The sequence below is a fragment of the Mustela erminea genome, chromosome 14, assembly GCF_009829155.1.
Source record: "Mustela erminea isolate mMusErm1 chromosome 14, mMusErm1.Pri, whole genome shotgun sequence".
NCBI lineage: Eukaryota > Metazoa > Chordata > Mammalia > Carnivora > Mustelidae > Mustela > Mustela erminea.
The window spans coordinates 505268-522351 of NC_045627.1; the positions used below are offsets into that span (position 1 = coordinate 505268).

The 17084-nt window shown below is 39.5% G+C and overlaps 1 protein-coding gene across 2 annotated transcripts in view; it reads left to right on the forward strand.

Moving 5' to 3' along the window:
* Nucleotides 1-17084, forward strand: part of RAB4A (RAB4A, member RAS oncogene family) — a 46649-nt gene that overhangs the window by 12647 nt on the left and 16918 nt on the right. For both annotated transcript variants that reach the window (XM_032311968.1, XM_032311969.1), the window contains exons 2-3: nt 13920-14000; nt 16097-16211. In XM_032311968.1, coding sequence (XP_032167859.1) covers nt 13920-14000; nt 16097-16211 — 196 coding nt within the window. The remainder of the gene's footprint in view (nt 1-13919; nt 14001-16096; nt 16212-17084) is intronic.

A 17084-nucleotide genomic window follows, 5' to 3' on the forward strand; every position in this document is an offset into this window, starting at 1 on the left:
CCACCTTCTAGCTTAATTCATGCTGAGGAAACCCTCATCAGGTGACTGCAATTATCACAGATTGGAGTCAAATAACCTCTTTGTGATTTAGAGCCTTAAAGTTAATACCCGTTATAATAAAACCACATCAAATTTGATGTAAGTAGACATAAGTATTTAACTAGTTCACATTAGGTTATCTTCTTGTATAATCTTTCTGTAATATGGCTGTTCACCTGCTCCTGTTAAACCCTTTTGTAGCTGTGAAGCCCTGCACACTTAACATATGAAACACATACTCTATATTTGATGTATGTGTCATTCAACTTCAAGCAAGGAAAGAGAAAAAGAAAGTCAAACTAAACAGATTATCAAAACAAAATAAATCAGTAAAATCAATGCACATTCTACTGTACCCACAGAGACGGGGGCATGAGGCCAGCAGACCTCAAATACCTGCTCTCTGAAGAGAGAGCATCAGGCTGTACCCCTGACCTCCAGCTTGAAGGCGAGTGCATGGGGCCCCCATCTCCTGGTGCTCAGCTACAAGGAGGTCTGTGAATTCCAGACCCCCTCGGAAAGAGGAGGGGTATCAGCTGCAAGTCTCATACAGTTGGCTTCTTCTCACTACAAGGAGGAATTCATTACCCATCGTGGTGCTTGGTTTTATCTGCGTTAGCCAAACACAGATCTCTCCGCACAAAAAATAGCACACCGGACAGCTTGGCTGCTAACGCGTCCTTCTTCCTTCTGCTCCATTTCCTGCCTGGAGCCCGCCCTGTGGTGCTTCCTCCAGGTCAGGACTGTCCGTAGTAGACTTATAGTCAGTGTTGGAGACTGTCTCCTCTTCTTTTATTTCTTATAAAGCTATTGATTTTGAGATAATTATAGACCCACATACAGGTTTAAGAAAAAATACAGAGCTCTCCTGTGCCTGTTCCCTGATTCCCCCAGTGGTAACATCACACAAAACTCTCCTAAGAGACCACCACTGGGTATCCAGAGGGGGATACCACCGCCTCCGAAGATAACACCATATTGGTGTGGCCGCAGCTGCAGAAACACACATTTCCGTCTCCACAGAGAGCTCTCCTGTAGCCCCTGGGTAGGCACACACTCGTCCTTCCTGGCAACCACTACTGTGTTCTCTATGTCTGTGATCTCGTCATTTCAGCAGTGTCCATAAATGGAGTCATGCGTCGCATCATCTTTTGGGACTGACCGTTTCTCTGGGGATCCCTCCAGGTTACAGCATGTACCGTCAGTTCATGCCTTTTTCCTGCTCAGCAGGATTCCTTGGTTGGATCGAACGAGACTTTGTTCACCTGTTGAAGAGCATCTGGGTTGATTCCAGTTTGGGGCTCTTGTGACTAACACTACTATAAATGTTGGTGTACAGGGTTCTGTGTGAACATAAATCTTACTTTTTGTGGGCTAAATGCCTAGGAGGACAATTGCTGAGTCATATGGTAGTTGCGTGTTAAGTTTTTTAAGAAACTGAACTAATTTCCAAAAGTGTGTTCCACCGGCCGTGTGTGGGTGGTAGGATTTCTGAGCATCCTCGCCCTCATTTGCTGTTGCCATGTTTTTGATTTGAGCCGAGCCATTCTGGGAATTGTATAGTGATGCCTCATTATGGTTTTGATCTGCATTTGCCTGATTATTGGTTAATGGTGTTAGAAATACTTTCACATGCTTACTTGCCATTTGCCTATGTTTTTCAGCGAATCTCTTTCCATGTAGAAACCATTTTCCAGTTGGATTGTTTGAGTTTATCCTGTGGAGTTTTGAGAGGTTTTTTTTTTTGTTTATTTGTTTCTGTTTTTGTTTTAAGTATACAATCTAAATGCTAGTCCTTTGTGGGATATATATTTTTTTAATTTATTTTTTATTTATTTTCAGCATAACAGTATTCATTATTTTTGCACCACCACCCAGTGCTCCATGCAATCCGTGCACTCTATAATACCCACCACGTGGTACCCCAACCTCCCCCCCCCCGCCACTTCAAACCCCTCAGATTGTTTTTCAGACTATGGACTCTGGATATATATTTTTTGGTCTTTCCTTCCTCTCTGTAGCTTATCTTTTCATTCTCCTAACAAAATTTTCTTAAAAAAAAAAAAGAAGGATTTATTTGAGAGTGTGTGTGTGTGTGTGTGTGTGTGTACACAAGCAGGAGGTACAGAGGGAGAGGGAGAGAGAATCTCAGACAGACCTTGCGCCCAGCACAGAGCCTGACATGGGGCTTGATCCAGTGACCCCAAGATCATGGCCTGAGCCAAAACTAAGAGTCAGATGCTGAGTTGACTGTGCCACCAGATACCCCCAAAATTTTCTACAAAGCAAAAGTTTTCAATTTTGACGAAGTCCAATTTATACGTTTTTCTTTCTCTGGCTTGTCTTTTGGAGTCAAGCCTAAGAACTCTTTGCTTTTCCATAGATACTAAAGATTTCCCCCCAAATTTTATAGTATAATGTTTTGCCTTTAAGTCTGTGACCTATATTGATTTAATTTTGCATAAGGTATGAGACTCAAGTCATAGTGTCATTTTTTTCCCTTTATGGATATCTGGTTGCTTCCTCTTCATTTGTTGAGAAGGCTAAGTTTCTGGCATGGAATAGTTTTTGCAGTTTTTTTGTTTGTTTGTTTTTGTTTTGTTTTGTTTTGTTTTTTTAAGATTTCATTTATTTATTTGAGAGAGATCACATACAGCGGGGAAGAGTAGAGTAAAACGCAGGGCACCCAGCACAGGCCTTGATCCAAGGACCCTGGGATCATGACCTGAGCCAAAGGCAGATGCTTAACCAACTGAACCACCCAGGTTTTGCAGTTTTAAATTCTGTTGATGACTTAGTGTAGGTCTGCTTCTGGGTTCTCTATTCTCTATTCTGCTCCATCGGTCTGTGTGTCTCCAAGTGTTGATACCATACAGACATCATTATTGCAGCTGCATAATGAGGTTCAGATCAGGTGAAGTGATTCCTTAGCTATTCGAGTTCTTTTGTCTTTCCATATAAACTGTAGGATAAGCTTGTCTATGCCACAGCCTTACCATAATGGTGATAAAAACTTCATAAACATGTCAGTTTGGGGAGAATTGACATCTTTACTGTGTCTAGTCTTCTAATCCTGGAACACAGTATATCTCTCCTCTATTTAGACTGTTTTTGTTGTTTTTTCCGCTCAGCATTGTATACTTACTAACATTGAAGTCCTTCATGTGTTTTGTTAGACTGACACCTAAGTAAATGTTTTTTTAAGATTTTATTTAAGAGAGAGAGAGCAGGCATGCTCCCACAAGCAGGGGGCGGGAGCAAAAGGAGAGGGAGAAGCAGGCTCCCAGCTGAGCAGAGAGCTCCACACAGGACTAGATCCCCGGATCCCAGGACCATGATCCAAGCCTAAGGCAGAGGCTTCACTTAGCTGCCACCTAAGTGTATTTTCTGAGTGATTGTGAGTGGCATTATATTTTTAATTTTGATGCCCACATGTTTGTTGTTAGTATTAGAAATACAGTTGATTTTTATATTCTGTAATCTTGACCTTGAATTCATTTATGGGTTGTAGGAAATTTTTGGTTTGGTTTTGTTTTTTGAGATTCCTTGAATTTTCTTGTATACAATCATATTACCTACCAATATAAACAGTTTTATTTCTTCCTTTTTGACCTGTGTGCTTTTGTTTCCTTTTCATGTCTTATTGCACTAGCTGGAACTTACTGTGTGGTATTGAAAAATAGTGGTAAGAGCTGACATTCTTACTGTGTTCCTATCTTAGGGGGAAGTAGTCTCATCATTAAGGATAAGGTTAGCTGTAGGAATTTTTAAATGCTCTTTATCAACTTGAAGAAGTTGCCCTCTGTTCTTTTTTCCCCCCCCAGGGAGTTTTATCACAAGCACGTGTTGAGTCTTGTGAAATGCTTTTTCTGCACCAATCTGACTTCCCTTTTTTAGCCTATTAATATTGATTTTGAAATATTGAACTGGCCTTTCACCTCTGAAATAAAGCCCACTTGGTCATAGTGTATAATTGTATTTATAAATATAAATAATAGTGAATTCTATTTGTTAGTGTTTTATTAAGTACTCAGAGATATTGTACTATAGTCTATTTTGTTTCAATACTGTCATCTGGTTTTGGGTGTCAGTGTAATAATAAATATAAATATATATAAATAAAATTTTCAATATTTTTATGCTATGTAATATGCATATATGTAATATGTTACATAACTTAATATCTACTTAACACATACTTATATTAACATATTACTTGTATATAGCATGTGAAACATCTTTAATATGTCAAATATATAATGTTAAAATTTTTAAATAAACAAAAACATATAGTAAATTAGGTAATAATAAATACCAGCTTCCTAAAATGACTTGGGAAGGGTTCCCCCTTCTGTTTTCTCAAAGAGGTTGTATAGAATTGTGTTCTTTTTAAAATATTTGATATAATTCTCTAGTGAAACCATCTCAGCCTGAGTATTTTTTGCGAGTTTTAAAACTAACAATTCAATTTTATTAATCACTGTAGGGCTCTTTAAATTTTGTCTGTTTTATGTTGAATGAGCTGTGGTACTTTGTGTTTTCAAAGAATTGACCTGTCCCATCTAAGTTGTTAAACTAATGTATGTGGAATTGTTCATGTTAACCCCTTGGTTATTTTTTTGATGTCTGCAGGGTCTGCAATGATTGCTGTTTACTTCCTGAAATCAACTGTTTGTGTCTTCTTTACTTTGTCAGTCTTAGTTGTATAAATGGATTAAAGGTAGCCCTCTATATTAGCCTCTATTTTGTTTTCTTCTTCACAGCAAGCTAGGACATTAGTTCAAAGTCTACCAGCACTACACTAAAATTCTTACACCCTAGGTTGCTTAAAATACAGCCCAAATAAGTAATATTTTTAGCCATTTAGAGACTTCCTGCTTTGCATACCCTGTGAAATTAACACTCACCATCTGCTAATCTTTGATAAACAAACTCAGGGGCTATTAAAGACCTCAAGCCGCTGGCTGCCCCTCAGGCTGCTGGGTGACTAAAGCCTCTCTCCAGACCTTTCTCCCTCAGAAGTCCCCTGCTGTTGTCCCCTTCTGGAAGCTCTCCTGCCGTGAGGGATGTCCCCTCCAGTGCAGCCTGTCAGAGTGCTGCCCGAAGGAAGTGGTGTGTGCCGTCTCCCAGCCATGTCTTTTTCCTGGCTCGGCCCCTAATTCCTTGAACTGGTAACAGTTTTGCCAGAAGTTTATCAGTTTTATTGATCTTCTCAAGGAGCCAGCTTCTGTCTCATGGATTTTCTCTCTTGTTCTTCTATTTTCAGTTTCATTGATTTCTGCCCCTTTTTATTTCCTTCCTTCTGCTTGCTTTAAGTTTATCGTACTCTTCTTTTTCTAGGTTCTTGAGGTAGGAATGTAGATAATTGACTGACACTTTTTTCCTAATGTATGCATTTAGTGTTCTAAAAAGTTTCTGCTCAGCTGTGCTTTAGTTGTATCCCACAAATTTTGATGGGTTGTAATTTATTTTCCATTCAGCACAATATATTTGTTTGCTTTCCCAGGAGACTTCCTTAAATCGTAGATTATTTAGGGGCTCCTGGGTGGCTCTGTCAATTAAACCTCTGCCTTTGGCTCTGGTCGAAATCCCTGGATCGAGCCCCACATTGGTCTCCCTGCTCAGCGAGGAGTCTGCTTCTCCCTCCCCCACAGCCCCCCACCAACTCATGCTCTCTATCTTGCTCTGCTCTCCCTTGCTCTCAAATAAATAAAATCTTTAAAAAAAAAAAAGAGAGAGAGAGAAATCATAGATTATTTAGAAATATGTTGGTTAGTAGCCAAGTATTTGGAGATTTTCCTGTTGTCTTCATATTACTGATTTCTACTTTGATTACATTGTAGTTAAGAGAACACATTCTTGTGAGATTTCCATTCTTTTAAATTTGTTGGAGTTTGTTTTGTGGCCCAAGATATTGTCTAACTTGATAATGTGTCTCATGGGTCCTGGGAAAGAGTGTGTTCTGCTCTTGTTGGTGAAGTATTCTGTAAAAGTCAGCTAGATCGCTTTGGTTTGCTATGATTTTTTCCTTCTGTATCCTGCTGATTTTTTCTCTAGTTCTCTCAGTTGTAGAGAGAAGGGTGTTGAGGTCTCCAACCGTAATTGTGGATTTGCCTGTTTCTCCTTTTAGTTCTGCCAAGATTTTGCTTGACATACACTTTATAGCTCTATTTTATTAACTTCAGGTGTGGATTCCTGTCTTGCTGGTGGATTTATTCCTTTATCATTATGTAATAATCCTTTTGGTCTCAGGCAGTCTTCCTTGCTGTGAAGTCTGTTTTATCTGATAATAATAATGCTTTCCTTTGACTAATGTTTGCATGATACAGCTTTTTCCATCCTTTCACTTTCAGCCTGCCTGTGTCATTCTAATCGAAGTGAGTTTCTTGTTGACAGCATATAGTCATGTCATGATTTTTCATCTAATCTGCCAGTTTTCGTCTTTTAATTGGGATATTTATAGTTTCCATTTATTGTAATTATTGGTATATTAGGACTTATTTTTACCAGTTTTTAACCTGCCCTGTTTTTCATTTCTTTTTCCAGTGTTCCTGCAGTTTATGTGAACATTTTTAAGAATTCTGTTCACTTTATTTATATTTTTGAGAATATCTCTTTGTATAGGTTTTTTAAGGGTTGTTCTGTGTGTTACATTATAAATACATTTCACAGTCTATTGCTGTCATCATTTTCTCCATTTGAGGGACATATAAAAACCTTGCCTTCTTTTACATCTCTTTACTGTGTCCCACCTTTGATATAATTGTCTTAAATGTTTCCTCTCCTCATATTTAGAATCACATAACTGTTAATTCTTTTTGTTTAAACAGCCAGATCTAATTTAGAAAGCACAATAGGGGAAGAAGAAAAGTCTATTGTATTTATGCTTTTTTTTTTTTTAAGTTTTTATTTAAGTAATCCCTACACCCAACATGGGACTCAAACTCATGACCCAGAGATCAAGAGTTGCCTGCTCTTCTGACGGAGCCAGTTAGGCGCCCTTACTTAGATGTGTTTTTGTTTGCCGTGTTCTTCCTTCCTTCCTGACATTCTAGGTTCCTTTTATCATTCACTTTCTGTTCAGAGAACTTCTTTACCTCTTTTAAACATGCTTTTAGGATTGGTCTGTTACGGACAAATTCTGTTAGAGTCCCCCCACCCCACCCTGCCGCCAAGAATGTCTTGATTCTCCCTCCATTCCAGACGGTCATTTTCACTAGATACAAGATTCTGGACAGAGAGTTCTCTGTCAGCCCTTGAAAAATGTGCCGCTTTCTTCTGGCCTCTGTGGTTTTTTGATGAAAAATCTGCTGTCACTTGAATTATTTTTTTTTTCTCTGTAGGCAAGCCATCATTTTCTCTGGCCTGTCATTTTCTCTGGCTGCTTTCAAGAACTTTTCTTTGTCTTTAATTTTCAGAAGCTGAGTTATGATGTATGTTGGCATAGATTTATTTGGATTTGTCCTCAGCTTTTTGAATCTGGATTCCTGTCTGTTGCCAGATTTGGAAAGTTTTCAGCCATTGTTTCTTTGAGTACTTTTGCAACCTTATTCTCTTTTTCCTCTTCTTTCCTGACTCCAGTGATACAAATATTAGAGCTTTTTTTTTTTTTTAATAGGATCAAGGGTTCCTGAGGCTCTATGCATACATATTCAGTCTGTTTTCTCTTAGTTGTTTAGATTGGATATTTCCTATCATTTTGTCATCCAGTTCACAGATTGTTTCCACTGTCCCTTCCATTTTGCTATATTTTTCAATTCTAAAAGCACCATTTGGTTCTTTATATCTGCTATTTCTTTGATAAGATTTTCTCTTTGCCAAAGGTTTGTTTTTCATTTGTTTCAAGCATGTTTGTATTGATGAAATATTTTTATATTTAAAACTCTTTTAAAAGATTTTAAGTTGCTTTAAAATTTTTGTCATCCATTTCTTTTTTCTTTAAGATTTTAAAGATTTTAAAGCTAGATGTGGGACTCAATCCCAGGACTCTGGGATCATGACCTGAGGTGAAGGCAGACACTTAACCGACTGTGCCACCCAAGTGTCCCTTGTCATGCATTTTTGATATTTCTGTCATTTGGGCATTGGAATCTATTATCTTTTTTTCTTTCAGTTTGAGACCTTGCTGGTTCTCAGTATGTTGAGTGATTTTTCCTTGAAGCCTGGACATTTTTTATATTATGTTACGAGACTTGAGATCTTTATTTAAATTTTTTATTTAACTGGTTTCCATTCTTGGGCACAACCTCGTTACTGCCAGGTGAAGGTAGAAGTGCATAGTCCGGGCTGGGCTTCTGTTGACCTGTGGGTGGAGGGAGTGCTCCTTGTTACTGCTCGGTGGGGCCGAGAGTGCCCATGTTCCACGTCTCCCACACCACCACCACCACCACCACAGGGGCTTGGGGTCTCTGCTGACACTGTGGGGAGGGCTGGGGGCGGCTCATGACCAGCTACCGGAAATGAAAGTCTTGGCTCTGTGCTGCTACACCACCCTGCCGTAATGAGGTCCTCCGGCTTCCCTGGGGGACGTCTAGGCTCCCCACTCAGCCTTTGCTGGTGTGGGTCAGGGTGGGGTCCCAGATTTTCCTGTGCTGCTTGGCTGCAGTAGAGCGTTGATGTGTAAAAGTTTTTTCCTTCCTAGGCTGCCCTCACCTGGCTCTACGGCTACACAGAGCAGCTTTGGGGAGGGAGGTGGGTGGGGTGGGGCTTTTTAAGATCTTCACCCATTGCCATTTGCAGATTGCCAGCTTGTTCAGCTCCAGGTCTAGGGTATGTGAGGCGAAAGGAAAACCTGAAGAACTCACCCGTGTCCTTTCTCAGGCCCCAAGGTCCCTGGCCAGTCTGCCTTCTTTGCTACACTTTCAAAGTCTCCTTATGTTGCCTTTATATATACTGTCTAGTGTCTTAGGTTATACTGAGCGGGAAGAAGTATTTCTGTCTCAGCTTCTGGAAGCAGAGGTGTACCTTGGCCTTGAGTATAATTTTTGTACATTGCATTCTACATTAGAGAGTTTTTGGTTTTGTGCTCCTCCTCTCAACACTGTGATTATCTCACTGCCTTATTAGGATAAGGAACCTAATTTCCTTTGGGATAAGGAACCTAATTTCCTTAACAGGGAATTTTTCCGTTCTTCCTGATTGCCTTTATAGTCTTAGTTCTTCCATTTCACTATGATGATAATGTGTTTAGATGTGGAGTTATTCTTATTTATCCTTCTCATGGGTCACAGTTATTTTGGATCTGATAATCCCTTTAATTTTAATTCTGTTGAAATTCTGAGGCATGATTTCTTTTAATGTTGGCTCTATACCGCATTCCCTATTTTCCTGTTCCCAAATACCAATTAGAACTGTATTGGACCTTTTCCTTTAATCCTCCGTGTTGCTTAAACCCACACAGTTTCCTCTCCTCTCAACTCTTTGTTCGCCTTCTAGTAATTTTCTTCAGTCCCTATTCCAGTTAAATTTCTCATTTTTGCTGATTTCTTTTTTTTTAAACCCATCCATTCACTATTTAATTTTAAAGACTGCAATTTTTATCTCTGGACACATTCTAGAAATCTACCTATTTTTTCATATTACTTTATTCTTATAAATTCGGTTCCTTTTTTATGGTATATGTAATCTTGGGTAGACATTTGACCCATGAATGACATAGGCTTGAACTGTACATGTCCACTTCACATGAATTTTTTTTTACAATATAGCAATGTAAATGTGTTTTCTCTTCATTATGATTTTCTTAGTAACACTGTTTTTTAGCTTGCTTTATTGTGAGAATACAGTATATAATATATAACATAGCAAATAAGTATTACTCTACTTACGTTATCAGTCTAGAGTGGACTAGTAGTCAAGAGTGGACTGTTAGTAGTGAAGTACTTGGGGAGTCAAAAGTTGTATGTGGGTTTTTCAGCTGCACAACATAGGATAGGGGGAGGGGAGTAGTGTCAGTGCCCCTAACCCCTATGTTGTTCAAGGATCACCTGTACTTTTTTGGGTTCTTTTTTTTTTTTTTTTTTTTTAAATCAAACTCTTGGAAGTGTAATTCGTCTGCAGGTGGTGGACTTGTGATGGATTGTTTCCTTGAGTGTCTTGTAATTTTATATTGTGAGCTCATCTTCAAGGAGCTGTAAATGTGAGAATTCTAATTCTTGGGTGGAGCACATGTCCTTCCAAAGTAATTCTTCCAGGCATCCTAGTCATGTCACTTTCATTCTTACTGTTGCTCAGTTCTTGATTTGGAGGTTCATTGTGCACATGTTTATGTAAATTTGAATTTCAAACCCACCTGTCTTACCAGCGCCCATGATTAGTTTTCAAAGGGAAATGTTTTTCCCATTCATTAAAGAGGCCAGGCAGAGTGAAAGAAATCTCCTCATCTCCCTGAGCTAGTGAATAGATGTTTTTCCTCCAGCCTACCCTTTCACTTCAGACCTAGTCTTGAGAAGAACTCAGAGTTAGCTCTCTACTCCCTCCTTTGCATGGGCACAAGCTCTTATGCTCTGTCCCATACACATTTTACACTCAATACTGACACATCTGGGCCGCTATTGCTTTTTTTCTGTTTCTTCTCTTTCCCAAATATCTAGAATTTTCCTTTCTTTCCTAAAAGCTTTTTTTTTTATGTGTATTTTATCCAGCATTTCTAGATGTTTGACCCAAAAGGGTTTTGAAACAAAAAGATTTTCTACTAAAGTACGAATACTTACCTGTTTGAGCTACAAGATGTAGAGTATGAAGAATTTGTTGGAGGGGCCCCTGGGTAGCTCAGTTGGTTAAGCATCTGACTCTTGGCTTCAGCTCAGGTCATGATCTCATGGTTATGAGATCAACCCCCACATCAGGCTCTACACTAAGCAGCTGAGTCTGCTTGAGATTCTCCCCTCTCTGCCCCTCCCCCTGCTCTCTCAGATAAATAAATAAATCTTTTAAATATTGTTGGAGGAATTTTTAACATATGGAAACTACACGTCTTCCTTGTCTTTTGCCCAGCAAGGTGTAGTTCAGTGGATATGTTACTCTTTTGTCTGATAGAGCTTTGGTACAATCTAGATAACAGTTACCATAATAAAGTTCATTTAAGCCAAACTTCCAAAGCAGAAAATAACAGTGGAACAAGAACCAAGCCAAAGTCCATGTCTAGATATGTGAGTTTTGTTCCAAGATCACATAGATTTGTGACACTCATCTTTCTGTATACATACAAAACATAAGAAATATTTCCATTTGCATATAGAAATTCTTTTCATTCTTAGTATTTGCTGTTCACTACATATTGGCAGCATCTCTATTTGGCTCTCACCTTTTTCTGTTGACTCTTGAGCAACAAAGGGGTTAAGGGCACCAAACCTCTGCATAGTTGAAAATCTGCTTATAAATTCTGACTCCCCAAAAACTTAACTCTTAATATTCTACTGTTGTCTGGAGCCTTACTGATAACAAAAACAATCACTTAACACATATTTCCGATGTATTATGTAACATATTTTTACAATAAAACATGCTAGAGAAAAGAAAATGCTATTAAGAAAATCACAAGGAGGTAGGCGCCTGGGTGGCTCAGTTGGTTAAGCGTCCCACTCTTGGTTAGCAGCTCAGGACATGATCTTATGGCTGTGGCACTGAGCCCTGAGTAGGGCTCTATCCCCAATGTGGAGTCTGCTTCACCTTCTTTCTCCCTCCCCGTCTGTTCCTCCCTGCTTTTGCTTGCTCTCTCTCTCTCTCAAATAAATAAATAAAATCCTTAAAGATAGTCACAAGGCAGGGGCATGTGGGAGGCTCAGTCGGTAAAGTGTACAACTCTTGGTTTTGGCTCAGGTGTGAGCTCAGGGTCATGAGATAGAGCCCCCCATTGAGCTCCACACTCAGCACAGATTCTGCTTGAAATTCTGTCTTTCGCTCTCCCTCTGCCCCTTCCTGTGAGCACGCGCTCTCTCTCTCTCTCACACACAAATAAATAAATAAATCTTTTTTAAAAAAGAAAGAAAATTACAAGGAAGAGAAAATACAGGTGCAGTTCTGTCCTGTAAAAAATTCTTATGTATATGGAACCACGTAGTCATTCGAGGGCAACTTTACGATGTATTGGGCTTTATGTTTTAAATAGAAGAAGATGTTGAAAAAGACTGAGAAATTCCAGGACTTCCATTTTAACCTGGCAATCTTAACCTTTGATTTCTTAGGTTATAAAAGCTGTTCAGTGAACATGATTGATTTGCCATGTTTTGTTTCATGTGCCTGTGTGGTAAAATTACATGATTTGCCACTTGCCCCATTTTTAAGTCTACAGTTAATTTGTATTAAGGACATGCACATTGTTGACAACCATTGCCAAAATCTATCTCCAGAACTTTTCCATCTTTCAACACTGACACTCATGTCCATTAAACAATACCTCTTCATTCCCCGCCTTCCCCCGGCACTGGCGGCCGCGATTCTACTTTCTGTCCCTGAATCTGACTAATCTAGGTACATTATATAAATGGAATCATACAGTGTTTCCCCTTTTGTGACTGGAATGTTTCCCTTAGCTAATGTCTTTGAGGGTCAACCTTGTTGTGACATGTGTCAGAATTTCCTCATTTTCAAGGCTGAGTAACATTCTAGTGTATGTTTATGCCATATTTTGTTTATCCATTTATGTATAAATGGGTTGCTTCTTTTTGGCTCCTGTGATCATGAATGTGGCATGCTTTAAAATCATGCGGTAAGAAGCGTAAAACCTGATATGGTTAAATGCTGACAATTCTGATATCATTGTCCTGTAGGTTTATTGCCTGTAACCATGGGAAAATCATGAGAGGCTAAATAGGCTCTGTCTCTGAGTGATGCTGAATATAGTTCTGAAGAAACAGGGCTAGACTGAATGTCAGCAAAGAAATAGGTCATTTGAACTTACGTCAGGGAGAGAGGAGCCAGGGCCAGGAGAGCTTGGTCTGGGTTTGGAAAAGGTGTGTGGAGGTAACACTTTCACAGGTGCAAACCAGGGAACCGGGACAGACCAGGGCCTTCAGGGCCACAGAATGAGTCCAGCAGCGGGGTGTGGGGCGGATGGGGGGCTCGTGATGATAGGATTCTGATCAAGGTGTGAGGGGTGGGGGAGGGCGTGGGTCCTCTGCAGCTCCTGGTCTCAGCAGAACTAAAGTTCTTTGCTAACAGAAGAAGCAAAATTAATCATTTAGGCCACGTGGGGCTACTGATGCTACATCATGCTAATTTAATTAAAATTTTACTGGAGAGTCTTCGTTTCCATTATATGGAAAATAATATTCCAAATTTTATATATTACTCTGTGTAAAGAAGAAAGGAAGAATTCTTTCCTCACTGAATGAGACAAATTTCCCACTTCAAATACTAACCCAAACTTGGCTTAAGCTGTCCTTCCCACAAGTTACAGATAAGGGAATAGAAGCAAGACCACAAAAAATCTTCAGGGGTGGGGGAAACATACCTGTTTTTAAAAAGAAGAAGGGAGTGGATTTCTCAAAGCCTAGAAGTTTCCCAGGGTTTTTCTTTTATACAGAAAACTCTTGAAATTTCTAGACTATTTTTATCACTGCTTATACATATTTCTTTGAATAGTGACTAGCAAAGGGACAGATTTTATTCACTACAAGAATAGTCTTCAAACTTCCGATATCAAAGGAAATTTTCCCAAGAGCGGAGTTCAGAAAACCACTGAGAGCTGGCATATGTGCCCAATACCAAAAAGGTGAAAAGATGAGTTGACATGTTTTTTGTTATGTTCACAGAATAGTTGCCTTTTTTCTGTTATATTAACAAGTAAGATTTTGCTAACTTTTTTTAATCATAGTCTAAGGATACATTTGTAGCACATGTTTTAAAGTTATTTTTCATGATCTCTTTTTGTTTTTCAGATTTTTTGTTTAAGTTCTTGGTTATTGGAAATGCAGGAACTGGCAAGTCTTGCTTGCTTCATCAGTTTATAGAAAAAAAATGTAAGTGACAACAGATGGTCCGTGTTTCATGCATGTCTTCCCCTGAGAGTGCTCTCTTGCTCAAATTTGTTTATAGCCAAACTTCTGAACATTATTTCAAGAAAAAAGTTATAGTTTAAAAGTATATTAAAATCATATTAAAAGCTTATATTAAGCTTCTAACAGTATGACTAAGTTTTTTATTAAGTTATTTCTGTTTTATGGTGGTTCATTGTTCAATATATTATCATACTGTACACTTTCCAGATACTCTAATACATTCCAGATATCAAAATACAACACGGTGAGGCGGAAGGCCACAGAGGACTTTCCTGCCCTGACAGGGAGCCGCCCAGGAAGCCCGAGTAGTACATTGTAGATAAGAGTCCTCTTGGGTCCTCGATGGCCTTGTACTATAGTGGAGGTGGTTATTGTCATCAGTTCTGTTTTGTAGGTTTAGGAAACAGGTTTAGAGCAGTTGGGTGTGTGCCCTTGGGAATGGACGCTAGAGTTGGTTAGACTCAAGTCTAGGTCTTTTGACCACAGACCCATCTTTTTGCCATTGACTTACACTGTTTTGGTAAGGGAAGTTGAATATTTTATTCCAAGGTAGTATCAAAGACTTGTAAGTTGAAAGACCCTTAAAATGAACAGTGCTTTTACAATCATGGGAAGAATTGTGGAGGATGACCTATTTCACAGCAGTCGGGTGAAGACACAAAAAATAATTAATTTCACAGACTGCATGTGCACCTAAGTGGTGGTGGGTCACATGGGGAAATAGCAGAGGGAGCTTTGAAAAATACTATAGGAACATATTCTGCTACTTCGGTGTTCATTGTCCAAGAGCTTGTTGGGACTTCTGTCTCGTGACACGGAGCCCGCACGGGCTAGTCACAGAGCCAATCCTCAGTGAATGTAACAAGTATTTCCTCATTGGGTGGTCCAGGTCTCTTCACGAGGTGCCAAAACTGCACTGTAGCATCTCAGCAAGGATGTTGGGCGCAGAACCCACCTGCCTATCTTTGTGTCCCCTCCCTGTGGTGAGCTCTCCCTTGACAGTCCTCCCCAACTCCTCACCATGGCGACATGTGTGTTGGGTTAGTCTGCGTGGTCTATGCATGATGGGAAGGCCTCCACTTGATTGGTCCTGTGGCCGTACTGTAATCAGGACGCCCTTGGACTTCAGCCATCACCTTCTGATGCTTTTACTCTGAGGTTTCTCAATAGCTTGAATTCTAGAATGTCCACACTAGTTCCCCATCCTCTGGGACAGGCTGGTGTGGTCGGTATTAACTGGTCAGTCCCCCACCCCAGCCCCAGGAAACACTCAGCGCGCCTCAAGTGGCATTGGTGATTTCTAACACACTTAGATTCTGCCCTGCGGTTGAGAAGTGTAGGTCAGTCATGGGCTGTCTAGCTGTGTTATTAGTGATAACTTGGCGCTTCATCCCCCACAAGGACTTTTTTCACAGACAGTTCATCCTGGGCAGGTTTAGTGAGCTGCTCTGTTTGCCTGCCTCTCAGTAGAGACAGTATCGGCTTCTCCAACAAATTCATCCCAAATTTTTGTTATTCGGCTTTGTTTTATTTTGTCTATCTTTTCCTCCTTTTCCTTTAATCTTTGGTGTCCGTCAAGTTCCTTTTGGGGGCTATAGTCCTTTTCCTTCCCTTTTATTTCTTTGGAATAGTTATCCATTTAGGTAGTGGAGACAGTCACCACCTCAGTACTGACAGAGTCACACCTCAGTGACAGACGTGTCACTGGGCTGTCAGCCCTTCAGACTGGCCCCCGGGTACTTTATGCTGTCTCCACGTGTGAGTGCCCTCGCAGCGGACAGGTGACTGTGACTGTCTGTGGCATGGCCACCTCCAGGCCTAGGCTTTACGATGGATGGTTCGCTCTAGGGGTTTTGTGAAAGAGCCTTATCATCTCCTCCAGAGTAGGAACTGTATGTGTATTCTGTGTGCTTCTTATCAGCTGACCACTGGAAAAATGAAAGGCTACAGTAAATTACATTTCCATTGACTTTAGCCCTTGATTTTGCTTGTTTAAATCTGTTAGCCTGTTTCTTTAATGTTCTCAAATTAAATATCTTGTTCTTTTTCTTTTTCAGTCAAAGATGACTCAAATCATACAATAGGAGTGGAATTTGGTTCAAAGATAATAAATGTTGGTGGTAAATATGTAAAGTTACAGATATGGGATACTGCAGGCCAAGAACGATTCAGGTAGCTTTCTCTCTAATGTAATAAAAATATTTGAAAATTGGATTTGAAATAACCAATTATAGTCTCTTTATGTATACATCTATATAGTCTCCTCCTTCCCTGCACAGATTTCAGAAACTTCACCTCCAGAAGCTTTAAGACAAGCCAAAAGTCAAGTCTTCTCCATGCAGCATTGATTTACTAAAGAATGCATTAGAGTGTCTCAAGTGAATGCACTCTCCCGTAGAGGCTGATTTATTCTTTGGGACTAGTGAGTACATTAGAGGGTGTGGTATTGTGTACTCTACAGTATACTTTAGATTGAAATGAAGGCAAAGTAATAGCACAGCAGTTTTTCTCTTCACTTTTACAGGAAAATTTTTAAAAACCTCTTTTGGCATTTTTGTTTTGTTTTATATTAAGTAGAGCATGTTCTGTTGGTTGATATGCATCCCACCAAATATTCTGTCTTGCACATTTTTGTTACACTACAGTCATAACCCAGATCGCTGCAGATGAGATTACATGTTTAATATTCTGTAACTACTATAGCAGGGAAGTGGGTTAGTATTTTAGTTGTGGTTTTTGAACAGATACTCAAAGTCAAAACAGAACAGATAAGCAGTTTTAAAACTTAGTTAAGTAAAACTCACTCTTACTGGTAGCATTAAAGTCAGGTGTATATTGTATTTGAAATGGTCAATAATTGCTTCAAAAAAATTTAATCACAGTTATTCTTCTGGAACCACTGATTAAACAGTGTGGATTCAAGCCAGACTTAATGTGTTTTCCCCCCAAACCCTTACTAAAATGACTATAAAACAATTGAAATGGCATTTACTTACAAAGACCTAGAAAGGGAGAGTACATAATGATGATGAAGCGATTTCCCCA